At 44.9% G+C, this 23,606-nt stretch overlaps 1 protein-coding gene across 11 annotated transcripts in view; it reads left to right on the top strand.

Moving 5' to 3' along the window:
• The window catches only part of PDE4D (phosphodiesterase 4D), a 634,082-nt gene that overhangs the window by 573,883 nt on the left and 36,593 nt on the right, over window positions 1-23,606 (top strand). For 9 of the 11 annotated variants that reach the window (XM_053408756.1, XM_053408755.1, XM_053408759.1 and 6 more), the window contains one exon: window positions 6,670-6,782. In XM_053408756.1, coding sequence (XP_053264731.1) covers window positions 6,670-6,782 — 113 coding nt within the window. Of the gene's footprint in view, window positions 1-6,669; window positions 6,783-8,134; window positions 8,485-18,405; window positions 18,798-23,606 lie in introns of those variants that run through there. The other 2 variants (XM_053408766.1, XM_053408764.1) reach the window with 2 other exon arrangements.

Here is a 23,606-nt window from a genome sequence, read left to right as displayed (position 1 = left end):
TATCTTTTGGCCTGTATATTTGGAGGACACCTTTCTATTCCAGAGAAGTGAGCAACTTGGACTGTTGTTAATGCTGTAATGAAAATGATACTGGAGACATAGTGAAATGGTCTCAGCTTGGCAACTCACACGCATCATTTTTGTTAATACATTTCTACCCCAGCTCCGAGTTGCTCTGCAACATTTGGCAGTCCCTTTGTAACATGGACAAGCATTTATTGTTCCTATGGACTGGAGCATTCTCTTGGTTATTATGTAAGGATTGTATAGTTGAAATGATGTACAAACCCAGCAAAATGTGCATTAATATGCCATGGCAGCTTGCCAACACTGTACATTCCTTAAAAGTGGCCTAATGTTTTGGTGAGTGCATTAAATGTCATCTAGAAAAAATTAGAAAGGGTATTTTTAGGTAGCGTTAACTTTTGTTCAGTTCCACAACTTTGTTCCTGCAGCCAGTCAGTCCATTGTGGCAGTGGGGATGGAGGAGAGTTTCAAAATATACAGTATTTCTTTCAAACATTTCAAGCATGAAGTCTAAAACGATTGACTCAAGTCCACAGCTAGTATCATTTATGGACTGTAATGCAATTGACCCTTGACAGTTTCTGAAGGCTATGTGGCTGGGAAAAACAAAAGCTTAATTTCTTATAGCAAAACGTTTTGGGCCAGATTCAGCTACTCCGTTCCCTTAGTGGAAGACAGCACAAGGATTCCAGCTGGAGCAATGGGGCCTTGTCTCTCCTTGCCACCCTGTGCACCTACTTCAGCTACCCCCAATCCACTCGGAAGGTTTGATCAATCCTCCAGAACAGTGCGCCAGGAGTGGGGAAAGGAGAGGGAAGATAATTCTATCCGCAAGCAAATGCTTGCACTGACTGAACTATGGCATTCGTGCTAAGTTGAACTCCACCCTTCTGCCTCCTTCAGCTGCCTGCTGTGAATCAAAAGGTGGTGTAGCCAAGGTGGCTCAGAAAATGAAATATTCCAAAGAATTGCATTTGCACTAGTTGAGTCATATGTATGGTGTTATCCTCCAGGTTTAGGCTATGTGGTGTTAAGGTATCAAGTCTAATAGATTCAGAGGTTTTCTGTTGTTTCCAATGTTCTTGGATTGGACAACATCTCTGTTGAATCATTGATAAATACTGTATAGATAAATAATAATGCCATTGGTAAATAAGTGGTGCAGAGCAAACTTATATATGCAGTAACAAAGTACTTAGCCAGCTCTCAACACCTTTGTATGACCAAGTTTTTATTATTTTTAAGAAATTAAGAACATAAACATCAGAGCCTTGCTGGATTGGGTTATACTTCCTCTCTGAAGGAGCTGGTATGTAGCTTGGGGGTACTTCTGGACCCTTTGCTATCACTTGAGGCTCAGGTGCCTTCCACCAACTTTGGTTGGTGGCCCAGCTGCTCCCTTATCTGAACAGGGACAGCCTAACTACTGTTGTCTGTGCTCTAGTAACATTAAGGTTACATTACTGCAATGCATTATAGAAGAATAAGAAGAAGAGTTTGGATTTGATATCCCGCTTTATCACTACCCTAAGGAGTCTCAAAGCGGCTAACATTCTCCTTTCCCTTCCTCTCCCACAACAAACACTCTGTGAGGTGAGTGGGGCTGAGAGACTTCAAAGAAGTGTGAGTAGCCCAAGGTTACCCAGCAGCTGCATGTGGAGGAGTGGAGACGTGAACCCGGTTCACCAGATTACAACTCTACCGCTCCTAACCACTACACCACACTGTAGGGCTGCCTCTGAAGATGGTTCAGGAACTTCAGCTGGTGCAGAATTCGGTGGCCAGGTTGCTCACTGGTGCAAGACGATTTGAGCATATTACACTGATCCTGGTCTGACTGTGCTGGCTGCCAGTTAGTTTCTGGGCCCAATTCAAAGTGCTGGTTTTGACCTATAAAGCCTTATATGGCTCAGGACTGCAATACCTCTAGGACTGCTTCTCCCCATATAAACCAACCCGGACCCTGAGATCTTCCTCTGAGGCCCTTCTTCATGTGCCTCCTCTACAAGAGGTCTGGAGGGTGGCAACACGAGAATGGGCCTTTTCTGCAGTGGCTCCCTGCCTGTGGAATGGTCTCCCCAGGGAAGTCCATCTGGCGCATCTGTTATACACCTTTAGGTGCCAGGTGAAAACGTTCCAATTCAACCAGGCTGATTAATACCCTATATCCTTTTAAATATGTTTGTGGGAGAGAGGATTATTGGGTTGTTGTTTTATTATTATGTATTTTGTGTTTCTTTCTTGTACTTTTATGCTGTGAACCGCCCTGAGATCTTCAGATGAAGGGCGATACACAAATTTAATGAGTTATCATCATCATCTAGGCCAGCATCCAGTTCTCCCAGTGGCCAACAAGATGCATGTGGAGAATCCCACCGGGGGGATATCTTCAGTCAGTTTCTTTGCACATTTAAAAATATGTCTGTAGGAGTGCTGATAGCTTGTATCTTCCTCCGCCAACAGTGGTGCAAATTTCAAAAATGAGTGTTGGCTATGTAGCTAAAGCCTGCTGGGTTGCAGTGCCCATAATATTGGAGCCCTGTATCTCTCGCCAAATGTCATGGGGCAGACTGTGTTACTCAGTGATGAAAAATGCTGCACATGCTCAAAGTCAGGAGTGCCAGCTTGGCCCTGCGATCGTGGGTGCCTAGGGCCGCAGATGCCAGCAGCGTGCATGGCCCTGGCACTGAAATTTGGGGGTGCCCTGCCCCTTCATGGGGAATTTTGGGGGTGCTTGGGCACCCAGGGCCCCAGGGAGTTGGCACCTATGCTCAGAGTAACTTTATAATCTCATTCTGCATTTTCCACATTTTCCCTGCATTGGAAATAAGACCTGGGATTTGGTCCCTGGAAATCCTGGCTTAGATTCTTCCCTGTCGCCTAGGCTTCCTCTCCCTCAGTTGCCAGGTGACACCTGGGGGGTGGAGGAAGCAGAATCAAATAAACCCCAGTTGATATTGAGTCTCTGAGGTAAACTTTTGGAAGAGATTCCCGCCGCCCCTCCTTCTCCCAAAGCAAACTTTGTGATGAACACGTCATTCACACACCTTCCGTCGGGGATTTGGTTTAAAGTAAACATACTGCAGTATTTGGAAATGCCTTTGCCGCTAAATCTTTGGCTAGACTGACTTATATACATTGCATTGAAACTGACTGTGCAAATATTAACTGTAATTCTCAGGACGTATGATGGTTACCTAAAGAAAATACGGGATATAAGCTGTAAAGAGAGCTAGTGTCGTCTGGTAGACTCAGGGTGAGAGATATGAAAGGCTCAGGTCCACACATCATACCTCCACTATGGATCCATTTGGGTGACCTCAGTTCCCTCCGTGAAATGTGAGAACGCATCATCCCTCCCTCCACGAGTTGTGCTGAGGCCAAAAGAGATTATAGGCATGATCCAGCAAAAGTTACGCACACAAGTGAGCCGTATTGATTTCAGAGGGGCATTTAATGACGTGCTTAGCCCTCTTCCTCCACTGAAGCCAAAAGGGACTTAATAGCACTTATCTTGGGCTGGATTGTATCCAGAGATGGTAAAATACTTTATATATTAAGTGTGCTATATATGCGATTAGTAGTGATAGCAGCATCAGATAAGAAGTGGAGAACAGAACACTTAACAACACAATGTTCTGTGATCTGAAGAGGACTGGAGCAGGTAGGAAATGGAGGCAGGCAAATAGGGGCCAGTCAATGCATCACTTAGTCCAGAGCTTTCCAAACTGTGCGTTGCAACACATTAGTGTGTCGGTGTGTCGCACGAATCCTCCTCCCGGGGCTGAAAAGGGGTTAGTTTAACCTCCGGTTTGCTAGTAAAACTGAATTACTGTGTCGCGAAATGATGCAAAACTGAATTACTGTGTCATGAAATGATGCGTGTCTAAAAAGTGTGTCACCAACATGAAAAGTTTGGAAAGCTCTGACATAGTCTCTTGGAGGGCCACATCGAACAGAAACTCCCCTGGTAGTTTATAGACCAGGAAGTTCCTGGACTTTGAAAACCACAGACAGAAGCTTCCTCAAGGCCCTTGGGCATATACTGGCCATGTGTTTGAATAGGCAGTGCCATTGGGGGGGTGCACAGATGTCTCTCCCCCACCCCCCAGAGAAACAGCTTATCCTCCACCTGCCCCCCCATTGCTCATGTAACCTCATGGTTACTCAAAAGAAAGGCAGTTTTCAAATGCTCCCCCCTTCCATGCTCTTTGCACCTTCTTTCCCATGCTTGTCAGACTCTGAGAGGGTACACAGCGGAATAAAGACGCTGGAAGTTTCCTGCCCATGGTGGGCAGGTCTCATGCATCTGTTACTGTGTGCAGTCCAGTTTCTGGCATATCACTAAAAAGGCTGGAGACAAGGCCCTGGGAGGAAAAAGCCAAAACTTGTATCCTGTGTGAAGCAGCAGGCGAATGTGACTGCCTCTCCTTACGGAACAAGAGTCGCACTGTGCCCAGGCTTTTCTTTGAGGGCTGGGCGAAGGGACTGCCTGTTTCGGCCGGCCTGTATGTCCATGGAGAAGAGGTCATCTTGAGTGCCCCACCAAGGCCCCGTGAGAAAGCAGCAACGTGACCCCTTTGCCAAGGACACGCACGCTTGTGTGGAGAAGGGGAGGGTCAGCAGCTCCCTGGCAGAGCATGCAGAGCATCTGTAGTCCAACCACAACTGGGGGCCCAAGGTTTTTGTTTTGTTTTTATTGAAGGATTTTCATAGAGAACAAGGGTATAAACGTCTCCGTTCTCAGTTCATTGAGTCAGTTGCATTCGGTGTGAGACACTGCTGTCATAGAAATTGTGAGGTTGGGGGTGGCGAATTGGGGAAAGCAGGGGAAGAAGGGAGGGTAATGATTTTCCATTCTTTCGCTTAATGTACGTGTAGGGTTTTTGTGTCAGCATCACTAGGTTATTTGTCTGGTTACATAGGCTGTGTGCATGCACGGAACCTGGATGCTGAGTGCATAAGTTGGCACTGGAAGCGCATCAGTTTCATGCCCAGTTACCCGTGATCTGGTCACCTCCAGTTTGGATCACTGCAGCAGGTTGAAGGACGGGCTGTGTTTGGAAATGGTCTGGGAACTCCCCTCAGGTGCAAGGGATGGAGTGATTTTTATCATATTGCACCAGTGCTGCTTCATCATGCGTAGGGACCCAAGGCTGAACGCTAGCAGATGAACCGCTGGTCCGACTCAGTGCCAGAAGGCAGAGCCCTCTTCTCCTAAGTAAGAGGCCTTCTCCAGCAGAGACATGTTGTATCCCTGGGCCCAAGCTGCTCTAGTTGAGCTCTTCCCCTCTGCTTTGGCCATCTGGGCGCACGTTGCACGCCAAGGACCTCAAGGTTACGATGTGTCTTTAATCTTGTTTATGTCTCTCCTCCTCCTCCTCCAGGCCCAGGGCTGCGGCAGTGGCGCTGGCCGGGGCGATCGCTTGTGGTTATATAATGAGCTCACTGTCTGAGGGCGGGGAAGGGCGGGTGCGGGGGTGGGAGAGAGGGGGATTTCTTGGCCACGTCACGGCCCTCGCCTCCCCGCCCCCCGCAGGTGGCCGCAGCCTGTGCGCAGCGAGCTTCAGGAGGCTCCACGTGCGCGCCGCCCGAGCCCACTTGCAAAAGGGGAGGGGGGCGCAGGCAATGCAAGCCTTGCGCTCCCTCCCGTGCCGAGTTCTCTCTCTCTTCTATCTCCCCCCAACCCAGAACTGCAAACCGGGGCAAAACACTTCCCGCTGCACCAAACGCACAAAAACTCCGGCGGCGGCGGCAGTTCAAAGGCAGGAGCGCCCAGGCGCGCTCTCCTCCCCTTCCTAGCAGGACTTATAAAAAGAGGGAAAGGGGGGTTTGCTTAAGAGCCTCGAAGACTGCTCTCCGCAGGGGGAGGGAAGGAGGGGGCTCGTGAAAGAAACGGGCTCCCCCGAGAGTCGAAAGCAGCCGCCGCAAGCCTGGCTCCCCCCCCCGCCCCCTTCCCGCTTGCGCTGTGCAAAGAGAGAAGTTGAGCAAACAGGAAACGCGGCGGCCGCGCACCCGGCAGCCTCCGCCACCGCTCTGATTCACTGGGGCTTGCAGCTTTCCCGAAGAGGGAGGGGTGGCGAGGAGGTGTTGCCCGCCCTCTTCCAGCCCCGGGGAAGGAAAGCGCCGGGCTGCGTGTCGCCCAAAGTCTCTGGCTCGCGGGAGAAAGAGCAGGAGCCCCAGCCAGAGAGACGCGGCTCCGTGCGCCCGCCTCCGCCCTGCGCTCCGCGAGCTGAGAGGCTGCGCCGCGTCTCTCTCCTTCTCCGAGGACTCCGCGCCGCGCCTCCTGCTCCCTTTCCCCGCTCAGTCGCCACCAGCGCGCGCGCCCTGCGGAGCTCTCCCGCCAGGGAAGAGAGGAGCTAGAGAGAGAGAAAGAAAGAAAAAAAAAGAGAAAAGTGCCTTTTGCCCGGACTGGCTAAGGAAAGGCTGGAGCCGCTCTCGTTCCTTCGTGGTTCCCGCCGGAGCCGCAAGCCCGCCTTTCTCCTCCATTGCTGGGGCCGAGCAATATGAAGGAGCAGCACTCATGTGTGGGCACTGGGCATCCCCCCATGGCTGGGTATGGCAGGATGGCCCCGCTGGAGCTCGCTGGTAGCCCTGTGAAACGCTTGCGAACTGAGTACTCCTTTCCCTATCTCTTCGCAGAGGAGGCCTACCAAAAACTGGCCAGCGAGACCCTGGAGGAGCTCGACTGGTGCCTGGACCAGCTGGAAACCTTGCAGACCAGGCACTCCGTCAGCGAAATGGCCTCGAACAAGGTAGGACAAAAACCTCCACCCCGATCCCACCTGCTTCCCCAACGCCTTCGCCTTGCCCGTGTTTTTGCCTTCCCACCAGCAAAGTGGCCGGCGATCTCGAATGCTGGAGTTCGCTTCCAGCCCCGGGGCCTGAATGTTGCAAAGGGATACCGCAAACAGGACATTAGCAACAGTTTCCACCACCCACCCAGCTTAACTTCTCGGACTTCCCCCAGAATGGTAAATTCTGGTTAACTGGGAAAAGAGAAAAATGCTGGCTGGCATTTCGATGCCCGGGACCACACGGATGTTGCAGAAAACTTGCATGCATGAGCAGCCCTAATCCTGCAATAGCCCATCTGGGAGCATCCGTAATATTAGGCAGCTGCTGCTGCTGTGCCAAGAAAACTTGCATGCCTTCTTGGCTGTGGAGGAAGCTAGTAGCTTGTACGCATTCATGTTTGCAAACTTAAAATGTGCATGGAGCACAGAGTTATTGCAATGTGTCTCTCAGAGTGTTATCTAACTTAGGTGAATCAGATCTAAACGCAAGCCTCCTTCAGGCTTCTACTCGGGTGTAGTTCTTGGTAAACTCCATGGGACTTCTGGGGGTCAGACTTAAAAGTTGGATTCTTGCATTCTCTGTTTATCAGCATCACTCCATCCTATACATGCTTACTCCGGATGTTAAGTTCAATAAAGACTTACTTTTTGGTGAGCCAGCAGAGAACTGCAAAACTTTGCAGGGGTTTAAAATGATTGTTTAAGATCCCCTTTTTTATAAAATCGTATCTACGAATGAATCAGATGGCAGAATTGAAAAGTCCTGCATACATTTGAGATGGGCAGGTCCATCATTTTGACCTTTGCAGTTGTATAATAAAGTTGGAGAGGGGGGCGCAAAACTGGCCTGGCTGGGGTGGGCGGGTCAAAAGAGGTGGTGTAGTTTGGGTTTCAAAGCTTCACATGCCATTTAAAGGTTGTGCGTAATCACTGATCATTGTGCTGCCATTTTAAAACAGGATGAGGTAAGATGCACATACAACATTTACGTACGGCACTTTGCTGTAAATGTCAACCACTAAAGGTAGTAGGAGATGTGGTTACAACTTGTTGTAAATACCGAGGAACAGAGAAAAGCAAGCAAAGCCATCCATGTGCATGGTGGAAACAGATTTGTTTTACACTTTTTGGTGTAAGTGATTCTTGTGCGCACTGACAGAGAACAATTTCCATTGATTTCACTGGAGCATACTTTTGAGAAAACATGATTAGGTTTGAGAAACAAGTTTTCATTGTGGCACTAAAATCACCAAGAATGCTGACCCACACCTTGCTCATTCAACAGAAAAAGTTCCCCACTTTCTTCTTAGGCTCTCGGTGAAGCTGCTCATTGGGTGACCTTGGGCCCCTCACTGTCTCTCAGCCTTACCTACCTCATAGAGTTGTGAGGAAGAGAGCCATGATCTTTTTGGAGGAACGGTGCAGTATAAATGCAATGGCAAATCTAATATCACTTCTGACTGCAGACTTGATCTACACAGGCAGGAGAAAGAGGGAGGGAAGCCTCTGACTCTTGCAAGCTCCTTGAGCTTTTGATTGTGCAATGTAACACATGGATACAGGAGTCACAAGTTCGTGGATTCTTTCTCATGCTTTCCTATTCTTGAGATACCATTTATGCTCCTGCAATAAAAGTGTCACATATTGTTTATGCTGTTAACATGTCTCTAATATGTGTGGATGTTTTCTGTGGCTCTTGGCGTTCGACTGCTATGAACCCAGATTTGATTATTGCAATCAAACTTAAGGATTTGATCCTGCACCTTCATAGACATGTGCCAAGCAGGGCAGCTTAGCACATTGTGCAATAGCGGTCGCTGGTTTGCCACCAAGTGTATATTCAAAAGAGAGATGCAGCCGGGAAGGCTCCTTGGTGAATATTGCACACATTAGCAAGCAGATATTTTTTCACTGCTTTATGACTTTTGAACAAGGCTTGCTGCATAGAATTAAAAAATTGCATGTGGCTTTTAATTACTGGTGAAAGCAAAAGAGCAAATGTTTGAAGCAAAATGCAGTCTCATTTGCAAGCAGTGCAATGGGTTTTCTGAATTGTTTATTTGGGCAAAAGCTTGTTTCCTATATCAGTATGTGGCTGTTTTTCATATTAGGGTTATGTTTAACTAACAGTAATAATAGTAAGTTGTGATATTTTCATGTTAATAGAAGATAGGTTTGTTTTCAGTAAAAAAACAAAAGGTACACTATAAACATTATAGTACTGTAGTTTATTTCCTTGCAAATATTGCTTAGCAATGGTGTTGCTGCCTACCTTGTAGTTAGCTTGTAGATAGGCATTTGCAAAGGAGTTGTTGTATTTTGGATGTGTTCAGTAGTAGAAACTCCAAATACAGTGGGTAAAGAAGCATTTCATAAGAAATCTGCTCCTCCCATTGCTTCAGAAAATTGATCATATAGCCAAGGTTTCCTGTATGAGATGTACAATAAGCTAGGTTGCTATAGCCACTCTGAAGGTCAGCCTGAATGATGGCATTCCTTACATCAGCACTGAAAATTTATACTGCAGTCACACAATTACTTGGTTTTATTTTGTCCATAAAATGGGAAATGTGGGTGTTTTAGGCTGCAATCCCACCTGGGAGCACATCTGACAGAACTCTGAGAGGCTTACGTCTGAGTACGTATGTATAGGATTAGACTGCTCATTTCTTTCCTGCCAATTAAACGCTATGTGCCAATATCCCAAGCCACGCTAACTAGCACACTTCTATGCATATTTATTCAGGAATAAGTTCCACCATGTAGGTGTTTAGGTTTTTTTTAGATTGCAGCCCAAGCGTCGATGTTAGCTCAATAAACCCCTATTACCAAGGGCTACTTTTTATTTGCACATCACAAAAGGAAGTTCTTGGGCACCACCAGCACCAATTTTTTAGGCTTTTAGTCCTCTACAAGTCTGTTTTCTAGAGACCCATGACTTATACTGCTTTGTACAGGAGAAATTGGCTCTAAAAAGCACAGTGTGTGTGTGTGTGTGTGTGTGTGTGTCCGTGTCCCCTGCACAGTTCATTTCCCTTTGTTGAGAAGGCAGTGTTGGCACAGGGTCTCTTTGCATGGTACCTTTGGTTGAAGGTGCCCGCCATTCTAAATAATCCTAAGTAGGTTTTATGCGGTGATAGGAGATAATGCTGTTTAGGGCTTAGTCACACTGTGTGCTTTAGTTCATGGACAGATGTGGGTGCATGTGGATGTGGGTGCATGCATAAGTCAGATATCTTCTACACACACACACACACACACACAGCGCATAAAAAATACTCAAGTGCTTTTGACTTCTAAAAAACAGCCACGTAAATAGATGCAGTTCATATTTGGGTAGCCAGGGATAATTTTTTTTGAGGAAGGCTGCCCTTCTAAGCAACTTTTGCTCAGGGCATAAAGATGTCAGTGGCAAGCATTTCACAGTGGCAAGATAAGCAAGAGGAGTTTTTCCAATGTGGAAGGGGGAGCAATCTATTGCGGTCCATTACATGAAATATATTTCTGCATCACACCCAACTTTTTAAGCTACATGCAGAGATCTCAAAAAGAGTGCGGAGAATGAGCCACAGTGCCTGCTCCCCCTTAAATACGTTGCAGCCTGCCCTGCCTAGTTATTCCATAACGCTAGCTTGAGAATTTATTAGGGTGGAGATCTTAAGCATTTAATAGATCACATATGTGATGCGCAGAGAAATATGAGGATACCACCGGATGCACTGGCAAAGTCATAATGTGTTTGCAGTATGTTTGCATATTTGAAAAAGTAAAAACCAGGACACCCTCAGCTTTTTCAAAAGTTGTTGAGCTTTTTTAAACTAAAAAAAAACATGGTTTCTCGATTGACGTATGCCAGCTCTAAGTATGTAAGCTCTGCATTTATATGTACATGCATCACACAAATATAAACATACAATATACAGACAAACATACCCGCATGGCTAACTAAGCATGAAAAATTGCACTGTGGCTTGCAAAGAATGCACTGCATTTACTGCTGGGGAGAGTAAACATTGTAGAAAGAAGGTTGTTGTCCTCCAGCACAGTATTCCTTTAAATTTTTCAGCTGTATGAATTATCACCTTGGGTATTATTGACATACACAAACAATAGCAAGGGGTAACAGTAACATCGTATTTTTTGGCTGCCCGCGGAACGAAAGACACAAATAAGCAACACCTTTGAGATCTTTGAATAAAAGCAGAAGCCAAAAACTCTCCCTTGCAAATTACTCTTTTTGTAGGCATACTTCCAGATTTTGCTTTTTCACAAAGGGGTGCTGCCCAGCAGACCATCCCTGTTAGGCTGTGTTGATCTTGCTGGTTATAGCTGCTGTTGTCAAGGTCATCGTCCAAATACTAAAGTTAATGTTACTATCTATATGTGCCAGTACAAACATACCCTCCCTAGACCACCAGATGGTTGCACTGGTAGGGCTGTTGAGCAGAGTTGTAACCATAGGAGGGTCACATCACTGGCCTCAAAGAGCAGCACTGTACATGCCAATGAATGTTACTGGGAGAGATGTGGTGAGGGGCAGGGGAAGGTGTTGCACCTGCCTACGTCTGTCTAGGATTGTGCTCTTAATCTCATTTTTTGGAGGAATCTCACAACAGATCAGAAAGAAATAGGAGTTCCCCCTTCTGCACACAGCCAGACACACACACACACACACACACACACACCTGAAAAGCTACAGCTGCTGCCAAATTGCTGTGTTGCACCCGTAGGGCAAATTGAAGATTCTAGACTAGAATTTCAAATATAAATGTGAAAGAAGGAATAGCAACCAGGCTCCCCATGCCAGATAATATATACAGTCATGAGTCAGTGGGTCTGAATTAAATGGTGGCGTTGAGGGAATTTCCTCTTTCCAGTAAGGTGGAACTTGCTTCCACCACTGTTTTAGAAGGTGAGGCATAAGAGGATCCTCCACATTTTTGCAAGAGATGACTGGGAAGATTGTTCTCATCACAAGGAGAGTTTCCTCCCCACCTTCCACCAGCTGCTGCTAGGAGAGCCTGACGGAGGAAGTCTCCATGCAATGTGTCCTGTTAGTGAGACCCATAATTTCAAATTATGTCGGCTGCTTGCAGTAGCCGTCATGCAGATGTGTTTTCAAACATTTTATGCATGGGTTGCAATATGTATACCAGCCCTTTGTACAAGCTTTAACGTAGCAGCACGATTTCACCAGTGTTTTAAACTCCTATCACAATGTTAGATTAGAGCAACCTGTTTCCAATTAGAGAGGAAGGATAATGCTGTCACATCCAATTTAAAAGGATTTACTTATTGGCCAGTCTCTTGCATTTCCATCATTACAAATAATAAAACAGCAAAACAGGAATTTACTGATCTAGCAAATTCGTTCAAAGAAGGCAGGTGATCTGTTGATAATTTTAAGGTCAAAAAGCTGATAATGGGGTCCCAAAACGTCTGCAGCTCATTATATGACTGCATTTTTATATAATGTCTGGCTGTGTGATGACTTTTGGCTAATTGATTTCATAGTTTAGTTGGATTTAGGTGTTTCCTTGTCTTCCTGGGGTCGGGTGGGGAGTCTGATGAACCCTTAACTTTGGGATATATTTGCTAATTAAACATAATTTTTCTGATTACCATAAAAGTTCTCTGGCCAGTGGTCCATCCAGCCAAGTATAGCCTACTCTGGGTTTGTAGTGGCTGCATAGGATCTTGGGCAGGAATCTTTTTTTTTTATTACCTGCTGCCTGATCCTGAGTTCTTTATTCACAGCATGTTCAACATCCTGTTGGTGCAAGGAATCCCACCTGCACAATAGGATTTCTCACACGCACACACACACCATCTACTCCAGAGCATTGGGGGGGGGACTACAACTCTAGAACAGATTTAGGGAGCATATTTGAGGGGTAGGAGTCCAATTGCTCAAGCAGGAATCCTTCCAGTAAAGCCAAAGTTTGCATCTAAGGTGTATTTTGAGAAATGCCATCTTATTAGATTAAAAAGCAGTTGTGAGGTATTTGGACTATAAACAGAAGTCAATGAGTAGCTGCAAATAGAATGGTGAAAGGCATTGCTTTGATTTTGTTCCTTAGTTATGGCCAGTTGGAATTTAGGAAACCTCCTTATGGTATTTTTTTCCACCTTCCCGAAGCATTGAGCTACACAGAGAGCCACTGAGAATATTGGAGGCTTGTGTTAGGCAGAGTCAGTAAAGCAGTCTCACTTGGGGATTCAGATCCCAAAGATGTCCCTGTGTCCTGCTCATAATTCTCACCTTAGGAGAGGATTTTGACTTCTTCCATTCAGACGTGCAAATCTCCAAGCAAGGCTAACGTTGCTTTTGGAGAGCCTCGGCGCATAGCTTTGGCTTAATCATATGACTCTCACTTGATCACAAGAGTTGGAACAGGAAAGTAACTTCTTCCAGATGAGGTTGGATTATGACCCTGGAGCAGTCTCTGCCCCCTTCTTTTAAGCAATTTCGCTCATTCACGTGAGCAATTTAGACAGCTTTCCTAGGCTGCTTTCTTGAATTATTCAGGCTTCCCTAGTGCAAACCGCATCTTGCTGGCTGGCTGCTTTTGGTATGGTCTGTAAGGGTGAATGTCATGGGTTAATTGGATGTGGCTGTGGGCTGGTTCATGGGCAATCAGAGCAGAATGTGATCGGGTCTCAGTCAGCCTTCAGACCCTGTGCAATGTTGCCTTGAAGGCTGTGAAATAACCATGGCTTGCAGGAAGGAATGAAACAGTGTGGTGAAACATTTCTTCATGTGTGTTCAAATGATTGTATTTAGCATATTAATTAAGTAGTAGCTTTCTCTGTGTTGCGCATCACCTTCCCTTTATGCTGCTGGCATGAGATAGAAGAGTCTGCAATGGAGAAGGAGTGCCTCCTGTTTGGACTGTACTAGCTCTAGGTAGTGCTTCCTTACACTCAGGTAGCCATGGAGATGGACGTGGGCAGAATGGGCAAACATCATTCTCTCTTGTATGAAAAGATTTGAAAGGAGCAAGGACAAAGTGTGAAAAGCAACTTGCTGAAGAGTTTACCTCGTGTAAAAAGCCTTGTTTGCTCTTTCAATGACTTTCCACACAACTTCCGCAGAACCTCACAAAGGGGAAGGGAATCTTGACCACTTTTCTTGAAAAAGCATATGAAGAAGGAGGCTGGCAGAGAAAGGCAAAAGTGTAATTTCTGGGAAAGTCCTGCCAGGGGTGCAGGTTGCACTTGCAAATATAAACATATCTGCTGCTAGTGGTTCTCATGGAGGAGTCTCTCAGTAGATATGAGCAAGACAGGCCCCAATGCCATTTGGAGTGTGACACTGCAAGTTGGTAGGAGTTATTTATTGTTTGTGACTACTTTTGTTATGTTGTGGTTTATGTGGATTTTTCCATGTTGTAAACCGCCTTGGCAGGGACGTGGGTGGTGCTGTGGGCCAAGGGCTTGCTGATCAGAAGGTCAGCAGTTCGAATCCCCACGATGGGGTGAGCTCCTGTTGCTCAGTCCCTGCTTCTGCCAACCTAGTAGTTCGAAAGCACATCAAGTAGATAACTAGGTACTGCTCCGGCGGGAAGGTAAATGGTGTTTCCATGCACTGCTCTGGTTTGCCATGCTGGCCACATGACCTGGAAGCTGTAAACCGGCTCCCTCAGCCAATAAAGCGAGATGAGCACTGCAACCCCAGAGTCATCCGCGGCTGGACCTAATGGTCAGGGGTCCCTTTACCTTTACCTTTAAGCCTCCTTGGCATAGTTTGAACTGTGGAAAGGCGGCATACAGATAAAATTATGTGTGTTAAGTCTTTGTTGCGCCAGCAGGCAGAATAATTAACAGTCACCCTTGTGATTCAGAAAATCACAAATTAGGAAGGAAAATGCACATAACATTCATGAATCAGTCCCACCCAGCATCCCCATATCTTGCTCGCATATAGACATAAATCTTTTCTGTTGCAATATTTTACTAATGGGGGAGTGATTTCTAGGTATGAGTCCCTGAATTAAAACCTCCTGGTTCTAATAACACCTCTGCCCAAAGTCCTGACAGTTGATCCCACAAGCAGAAGGTTTGCCCATCCATGCTCCAGTTCATGAGAGCATGGGGGAAATACAGTTAGGCACACTTTCACATGGAAAACTGCCTCTGGGTCCGGGTCCTTCTAAATGCAGAATTTCCAGTAGGAAAAGACTGTGGCCAACTGAGGGGTGTTTCAGAATTGATTAGAAGGCAAATGTCCCTATGTCCATGGTACAAAGCAACACCCATCCCCCCACAGGTATTTTTGTAACCCCTCTCTAATAGACAGGAATTGTTCCTCTCAGTTGCGTGAAGTAGTTATTGTTTTTTAGGTTAAAACCTTTCTTTTCACACCTTCTGGTTCATAGCAGCAAAAGACACCTTGTCCTTATTTTCCTTTCTGTTGCAGTTGCTTTTGATGAGTTCATGATGTTCCTTTTCCCATAACTGTCCCCACTCCATGTCCCAAACCATGAAGTCCTTTTTTGAGTCATATATCTGACACAGAGGCAAGTGCACATTTGCATCTGCATAATTCTATTCTATGAAGTCACATCAGTATCGGACACATTTTTTATTGGCCGAACCCCTAAATTGGAAATACCCCTCATCTGTGGAGCAGGTTATTGCCAGTGAGAGTTCATGACACAGTAAACATAGGGTTGGATAGATCCATATGGAGGCTGCAGTCTTGAAACACACTAGGGAGTAAGCCCCATTGAACACAGCAGGACATACTTCTGAGTATTGCATGGGACAAGTTAGTGAGGTCAAACCAGGTCTAAAGCAACACTAATTTAACCTGGATCCAACTATATTCTTTAGTAGCCCAAAACACTAAAACACATGTACAATAAATGTACACACTGTACAGAACTATCCGTGTGCCATAACTCCTTACAGCATGACACCATGTGGGAAAGTATATTTTCCTGCTGTATTATGTGAAGCAGGTTGAAATCAAGCAGTCTCCAAAGCCATCTTCAACATAACATCTTTTAGTCAAGCAATTGTCCAGTTTTGCCCATTTCTTCATTTTGGGCACCTCTAGGATCCACTGCTTTCACCTCTCTGCTTCTAAAATACTTTATGGTCTGATCATCTCATATATACTACTGTAACTTTCCTTTCTTGCCATGTTATTTTTCTGCAGCTGATTTGAAATGCCCCTTGCCAGGTCATCTTTCCCCCAGTAAGCACTTAGTTTCTAAAATATCCAGGCTCAAGTCTCCCCACTACACACACAGTTTGTTTGTGGGTTTGTATCTGGTTGTGGGTGATGATGGTTTATGATTGTTGAAGGCCAGACACTTTCTATATGTGCTGAGATATCTTACAGACATAATTAAAGGACACATTCTAGGTAAAGACAGTGGTTGTAGGGCTGCTTCCTGGAATTCGCTTCAGTGAGCGTATGCCATGACAACTGTGATAAAAGTATGTGGGAGAAAAATAAAGGGGGAAATGGCTTTCCCAAACATTCATAATCCCATCTTATTTGCTTCCACCCTGACTTTTCAGTTAGCCCTGCCTTATTCTTTCTCCCCATCACCACACTCCATCCAAGTTTTGTCGTTCCCATATATCCTTGCAGTTACTTCTACACCTATTGTGCTTTTGGTTCTGATTAAATGTGGAGTAGCAGCGGTAAGTGGCCAAGGACATGCCCCATATTTTTTTTTAGATGATTGTTAAAGAGTTGCTAGAAAAAAATCAGCTGAAATTTCAGCCCTGCCTCATCCTTCCTAAGGACCATTGGTACTATTTGTTTTGTGCCTTCCTTATTATTTTGCAGTAGCTCTAAGTTGGGGGGGACACACCTGTACATGCCAGGTGACTGATGGGAGTCCAACAACATCTGGAGAACCACAGGTTCTGCATTGCAGGGGGTTGGACTAGATGACCCTTAGGACCCCTTCAAGCTCTACAATTCTATGATTCTGTAGGTTCTCCATCTCTGCTCTTCATTATAGACTTTTTTTTTTTTGCAGCCAGATAAGTTTTATCTTCCCCAAGAGGTATATAGGTTTGGTGAGATGTTTTTGCACATTCATATACCATTGCCACAAAACTCCCCTGATGATCATGATCTCTCTGCCAGATAGCTATGTTAGGAAAACATTTGTCATTTGTAACACTGGAGACACAATTCTGCGTGTGTTCCTCCATTTTAATAATTAAAGCAAGATTCTTGGGATTCAGGTGCCATGCCTACCCCAAGCTAAAATATTCTGTCTGCCTGAGAAAGTGGAACATTAAAAGTGGGACCTTTTTCTTTTTGACTGCTCAAAGATTAGATCAAGGAATCCTATTTTGTTTTATAGTGTTTTCCTATCTTGCAGAACCCAATCTTTCATTTGTGGCAGCCTCTAACATATAATGTAAAGCCATTACTAAATATCAACACAAACTTTCTTTTGTTGTTAGCCAGCCGTTGTACAATAGTTGTACAAATCAAATTCTTTATAGGGTTCTATTCAAGCTTCAAAAAACCATGAAAAGAAGGCTTTTATTTTGAATTGCCCTTTCCCAATCACTCTTATCAGGGTGCTGACAGGTCTTGCAGACGTCTGCTGATTCTGTGGTTGCTCAATAATTGCAAGCATTGGGCCTTCTCGTGGATTTCAAAATGGTCAGTGATGTAACAGCCTCTGCTCCTGCTAAGGATTTACATAGCAGGAGCTGTCTGGAAACTGGAAATGCCATTATTCGTGTTATCTCCAAATTTATAGTGAATGAGCCCAGATATATCAGTATGAGCTAAGCCTTGTCTCATCCAAGCAAGTGAGGTCATTTGGCAAGGTGACTCGACTAAGTGGATGTTGTGTTAGTTGGACTGGCAGTGGTGGCAGATGGGAGCTCTGAGATTTGCCATGTCTTCCTTCTGGGTTATGTCTCCCTCGTCCCTGAGGGCAGTCTCCCATCAGGTCCACTGGAGAAGCAAAACAGACTATCTCCTGCAGCTGTGGGGGAAAAAGGAGGTTCATTTCTAAAGTTGAAAAGCGAGAGTCACAAAGGAATGAGTAATAGTTTTGCAAACCACACAGTAGTGCTGAGACTTGGGGACCCGGCTGCTGTCGTCAGCTCGATTTCCACAGAAGCTGGGATGGCAACAAATGACAGTGCTAAATTTCCAGAGGTCCATTTGCCTTGTTCCTTAAAAAGGTCCACTGCCAGGATTGCACTAGTAGCAGCAGTGTGACTGCATTTAAACTTCACCCACCCTCCCACCCCCACCACTAGGAACTGCAAGACAGTATCTGGCAAAAATCAGGCTCTGTGATTTGTATGCTGCTTAACCGTGATTGAAATTGCCCGTTCTATGCAGAGAGCATGCTCAGATTCCTCAGCATCTCTGTCCTCTGCTGCATGCTGATCACCTCAGTGGCTGCCGCGGGCTCTCATTACTGGCAAATAGCATGCTGTGCTGATGCAGGCACCATAATAGGAAGCACCTAGGCCTGTCATAAACAAACAGGTCTGGGGGAAAAAAGTGCAGGTCTGACGTATGGCGTGTCCATAGCAACGAGGAGAGATGAGGTTGCCATTTTGGAGTATATGCAGGCTAGTATAGCTCTCTACAAGAAGCCAGAAAGTACCTGACAGGATTCAAAAGCTGTCTCTATGTGTACATCTGGGGTTTCGTGAGGGATGCTGTTTGCAGGAAGCCGCTTGCAATGCCAGCAGCTTGAAATACAAACTTTTAGGGCATTTTAGAGCTTTATTTGAACTGTTTGGTGTGTTTTTTTCCTCCCTCCAAGTGTAATAGAAAGTTTTGTTGGAGAATGCTGGTGCTTTTACTCCTAAGAAATGTTGATCTGACTACTCAAGGCAGCCTGCATATATCGTTGGATGCTTAGCCATTTAAACTGAGAGGATACAAATTTTACGAGTAAGATGACTGTGAGTTCCTTACATTATGAAGTATGGCCAAAGTTTTTTGCACCTGAATTTTGGATCCAGGTAAGATTCCATTTAATGTTGCTGTCTCTCCTTCATATTATTTCCTGCACTACTTAAATTAGGCTGCAATCCTACCCATGCTTGCCTGAGAGTAAATGTCACTGAACTTAATGGGGCTTATTTATTTATGATGGGAATATATTTTTGTAACTTGTAGAAAGAGTAGATCGGCAGCAGTTTTGTTGGAGACTATGGCTTAAATGGCTGTTGGTTCTGTTGCAATGTGTAAAATGATCCTGTCTTATGCATGCGCTGGGAATTTCTTTGGGCTGGGTATAGTAAATCTGTGTTTACCATATTCCATTTTCTTCAGTGAAATCACTGCATTGAAAAGTATTTCAAGTACTGAAAATTAGGAATGTACAAGGAACTGTCCACAGAGCTGAGTAGTTTTATGATAGGATGATTTTTAAAAAAATACAAACCCCTATGTAACCTTTCCCCCTTCGTTCCTTGCTTTTCTATCTGAGTAATTGTAGCTCTTTTCAGTTACTCATATTTACAGAGCTTACAAGAAAGATCAGCTAATAGGAGCAACGGCTTGGCAATAAAATTGAACTTATATGGTGGTTACAAGGCACAGCAGTAGAAGGCAAGCATGCTTCAACCAGTTTTCTTTTTATTTTGGTTGAACTTCTAAAAGATTTTAGTTTTTCTTAAGGAAGAGAGGAGAACTCGTGGTTGCAATATGACTGTTGACTAAAGTAGATCTCTTTGTTTGTGTGCCTACATCCACAAATGAGAGGAATTTTTTAGTTGAATAGTGAAGAATCACTGAATGAACGTAGAGAACTAAGCCATATATGAATGTACTGAGAAAAGAGTAGGGTCTTCACTTCAGCACTCCAGGAGCAGAATGAACTATTAACTGTTGTAAGCCAAACCTTTTTCTCCCCCCTTCAAGTGTTTGATATTAGCCCCTGGACACAGGAGTATCTTCTTTTCTATCATAGTAGTAAGGATTCTGTATTTTGTCCGCCAGTGGGTTTTGTGGTTTTGCTTTGGGCTTGCTTTTATAGGGAAGAGATTTTGTTCTGCTTTTTGCATAGTACAGAGACAAGGGTTCAACAAATCCCAATTTGGGGGTTAGTGGTGGTGGGTTGTCAGTGCTTCCTCAAGCAAACCACTTCTTGCAATTGTGGGTGTGTCTTGCTTTGTTGGCCATATTCTTCCAAGCTTTAATGCCGCTTCTTCTGAATGGCATAGAACAGTAGCAAGATTTTGCATCAGTTCCCTCGTGTAGAATCAGTGGCACTTTCTGTTGAAAATTCCAGAATTACGACACTTCTCTTTCATTGCCCTGTAGGTGAAATGGAAAGAAGGATAGTTTCAGGAACAACTTAAAGCCTCTGGGTTTTTTGTTATTATTATTAAATTAAATTGGGACCAAACATGAAGGGCTCTAAAACAGTATTGCAAAAGCAGAATTGCCTGCAGCAAAGCAGGTGGCATTAGATGGCGGCAAACACTGTAAGAGTGGAAATTCCCAGCTAGAAAAGGAATTGAAAAGTTGGGAGAAATGTTTCCAAGGTTGGAACTCCTGACCTGTGCTGACTTTCAGGCCAGGCAAATTGCTACAGAAGGGAGAAAGGGAAGAAGAAGGGATTTGCAGTCTCGGACTGAAATCTGCCTTTGAGGACCTTTCCAGATGAAGATTCTTTCCTCCGGCGATAGCACAGCTGTCGCGAACACTATGCTAGTATTCTCTCAGTCCAGTGAGGTTCTCGTGCAATGGTAGGTGGCTGTACACAAGGACCACCTGTCACAGGAAAACACCCATGATCGTTTCACTTCCTTTAGACAGAATTGTAGTTCACAAGTGGCTAGGGTTCAGCAGTTCAAGTGCTGGTAAAAAGCAATACTGCAGTCGGAGGACTTGCTGGTTGATATCCTCTTTGGTACTAAAAACTGAAATGCAGCTATCCTTCGCTCTCAGTACTCCAGCAGATTGGATGGAGGAGGTGGAACACTCTGGTTGTGGAAGAATTAGTCCTGCGTTAAAATATTAGCCTGCTCCAGATTCATCTACTCTGGAGTGGTCAAACAGCCACTAGGCAAGAAGAAAAGGAGGATGTTTCATGAATGTTCGTTTCTGTGGTTTATTTTCAGCTTGTACTTGAAACCTTACTGCCACAGTTAATACTTGCACGTTTCTGAGAGTTTTGCAGATCCTGCCAGCCATCAGTCATTTGGTTGTAGAGCCTCATTTGGAACTTTGGGACGTTTTATCATGATTCTTTTTCCATGTGATGCAAATACTCATATCCAACAACAGGGCTCCTTCCATCTTTCTCCAGTGCTGAATGTATGCAGATGCAGCCATATCCAGCATGAGCTCTTCTATTGATGGAGCTAGAGGAATTTGCCCTGGACAACAGGTGTCTGTTGTTTAGGTAATACTGTGATATATTGTCTCAATCAAATATCTGTTCAGTCCAATGTTTTAATCTAGAATTGTCCTTCCGAAGAAGGAAACCAGTTGAACCTCCTGGTTTTTGTTTGATTCTCCCACCCACCTACCCCATACAACTCATTTTATCATGACTCATTGTTTGGATTCAGTTATGACTTAGTTCTTGCCAATGAGGACCATGTTCTTAGTCATTGAAATGAGTTTGGGCTGAGCATTCGTCTACTCTTTTTACATCTTTATCAAGCCAGTATTGGTATATTTTTGAGTAGTGGTGATTTCATCTATCTTATCCCCCCACCCATAAAGCTATGAGCTGCTGCAGGGGGAAGCCCTGAATACATACAGTGGTGCCCCGCAAGACGAAATTCGTTCCGCGAGTTTTTTCTTCTTGCGAGTTTTTTGTCTTGCGAAGCATGGTTTCCCATAGGAATGCATTGAAAATCAATTAATGCGTTCCTATGGAGACCACCTTCAGACCAAGTCCAGGGACAGTCTGTCCCCGGACCTCTTCTGAAGGCAGGCCGGGGGAGAACGGCAAGCTCCGGGGACAGAGGTGAAGGGGCAGCACTCCTTCGCCTCTTTCCTCGAACCTCTTCTGTAGGCAGGCGGGGGGAGAACAGCTTTTCTTCCCACTGCCAGCCTTCAGAAGGCTGTTCTGAAGGCTGGCGGTGGGAAGAAAAGCCCTTCTCCCCCCACCGGACTTCAAAAGAGCTGCGGGAAGTCCGGCGGGGGTCCAAGGGATTCCCTCCCAGCCGCCCGCGTTTAAAAGCACTCTGGGGAAAGCAGCGAAGCGCGCTGCTTTCCCCCAGCGCTTCTAATGCGGGCGGCTGGGAGGGAACCCCTTGCACCCCCGCCGGACTTCAAAAGAGCTTCGGGAAGTCTGGCGGGGGTCCAAGGGATTCCCTCCCAGCCCGCCCTTCTCCGCTGAAGTTTAGAGGGAGCCTGTGGGGAAAAACTCAAAAAAAAAATCGTTTTGCGAGAAAGGCCCATAGGAAAATTTGTCTTGTGAAGCGGCTAAAAAATCAGAAAACCCTTTCGTCTTGCGCGTTTTTCGTTTAGCGAGACATTTGTCTTTCGGGGTACCACTGTACATACATACACACACACACACACACACACACACATATATATATATATATATATATATATATATATATATATAACTTTCTAGATCACCTACTATTTAAATGACTTTAAGATCTGGCTATAATAGAACAGATCCTATGTGGCTCTATATTTTACATTCAACAGAAGACAAAGAGGCTGTGTACACTACATACTTTTAAAGCACATTTGAAGACAACCTCCCCCCCATGTGCTTTAAAATTATACTGTGTCTGAAGCCCGAGAATGATGGGTTCTGGCCAAATATATACCTAATGGAAGTGTGGACACCCCTTTCCCCACCCAACATATAAGTTTCATTTTCCTCTGATCTGCAGATTTTGGAGATAATAAAAGGTTACATGAAAATGTTTTTTATGCATTTGTTTGTTTTAAAAAAGGTCTAAAATGCTTGGTATTTTCAAAATCTCTAAGCAGTGTACAGTATGAAAACAATATCCATTGACCCAAGCAAAAATGCATCCTAAAATCAATACAATGGTATCAAAACATAAAAGCATATAAAGGTATTCAGTGGATTCATACACGTACATCAGAGTCCAATCTTATGGGTCAGGGAAAGTGGGCAAAAAGGTAAGAAATTTGAAGCTGCTGATGGTTGCTTTGGATTACAAGTCCTACCATCCATGACCAGGGCAGTCGTGATGGTACTCGCTAACATCTCGAGGGCAGCAGATTAGCAAAGGCTGGTATAGCATGTTCAGGACAAAGAATTGTAAAGCTTTAAGGACCAATGGATTTATTGTTGTGTATGTCTTAAGTTGTTCAGAGCCCATATTGTCAGATATGTAGTGTGTTCATTTTACAGATATATGTGCATATCTTTGGTGATATACAGAGAGTGAAACAAATGTAAGCCCAAGGGTCTTGAACGGTGTTAGAAACTGAGATATGAGAGCTAGGAGCTCTGAAATCTTAGGTGCAGTACTGCGCCCAGAGCTCAGGAACTGCTCATGTTAATGAAATTCCCTGTCGCAAAATGCGCCTGGAACAATGGGAGTTTTGAACGCTGATCATGGAATGCAAGAGAGTCAGTAGGTCCGGGACATTTCTGGGCAAAGCTCAAACTTATGGTAGATAAGCACTATTCTCGCTTTTGGTGATAACACAGCTGTTGTAGTTTTGGGTAGCTAATTTAATGCCTGTAGCAGGGAAAGAACCCATAGGCTCCGTGAAGACCTAAGAAGTCTCCCATTTCTGCAGTTCCACACTAGACTCTTACCTCTGACATTTCTGTATTGCAAAATGGTGACTTTCAGGACAGCTACAAC

The sequence above is a fragment of the Podarcis raffonei genome, chromosome 11 (genome assembly GCF_027172205.1).
Source record: "Podarcis raffonei isolate rPodRaf1 chromosome 11, rPodRaf1.pri, whole genome shotgun sequence".
NCBI classification, from domain to species: Eukaryota; Metazoa; Chordata; class Lepidosauria; order Squamata; family Lacertidae; genus Podarcis; species Podarcis raffonei.
The sequence above is the reverse complement of the archived record's forward strand: the minus strand, read 5'-3'. Positions and strand labels throughout refer to the sequence as shown.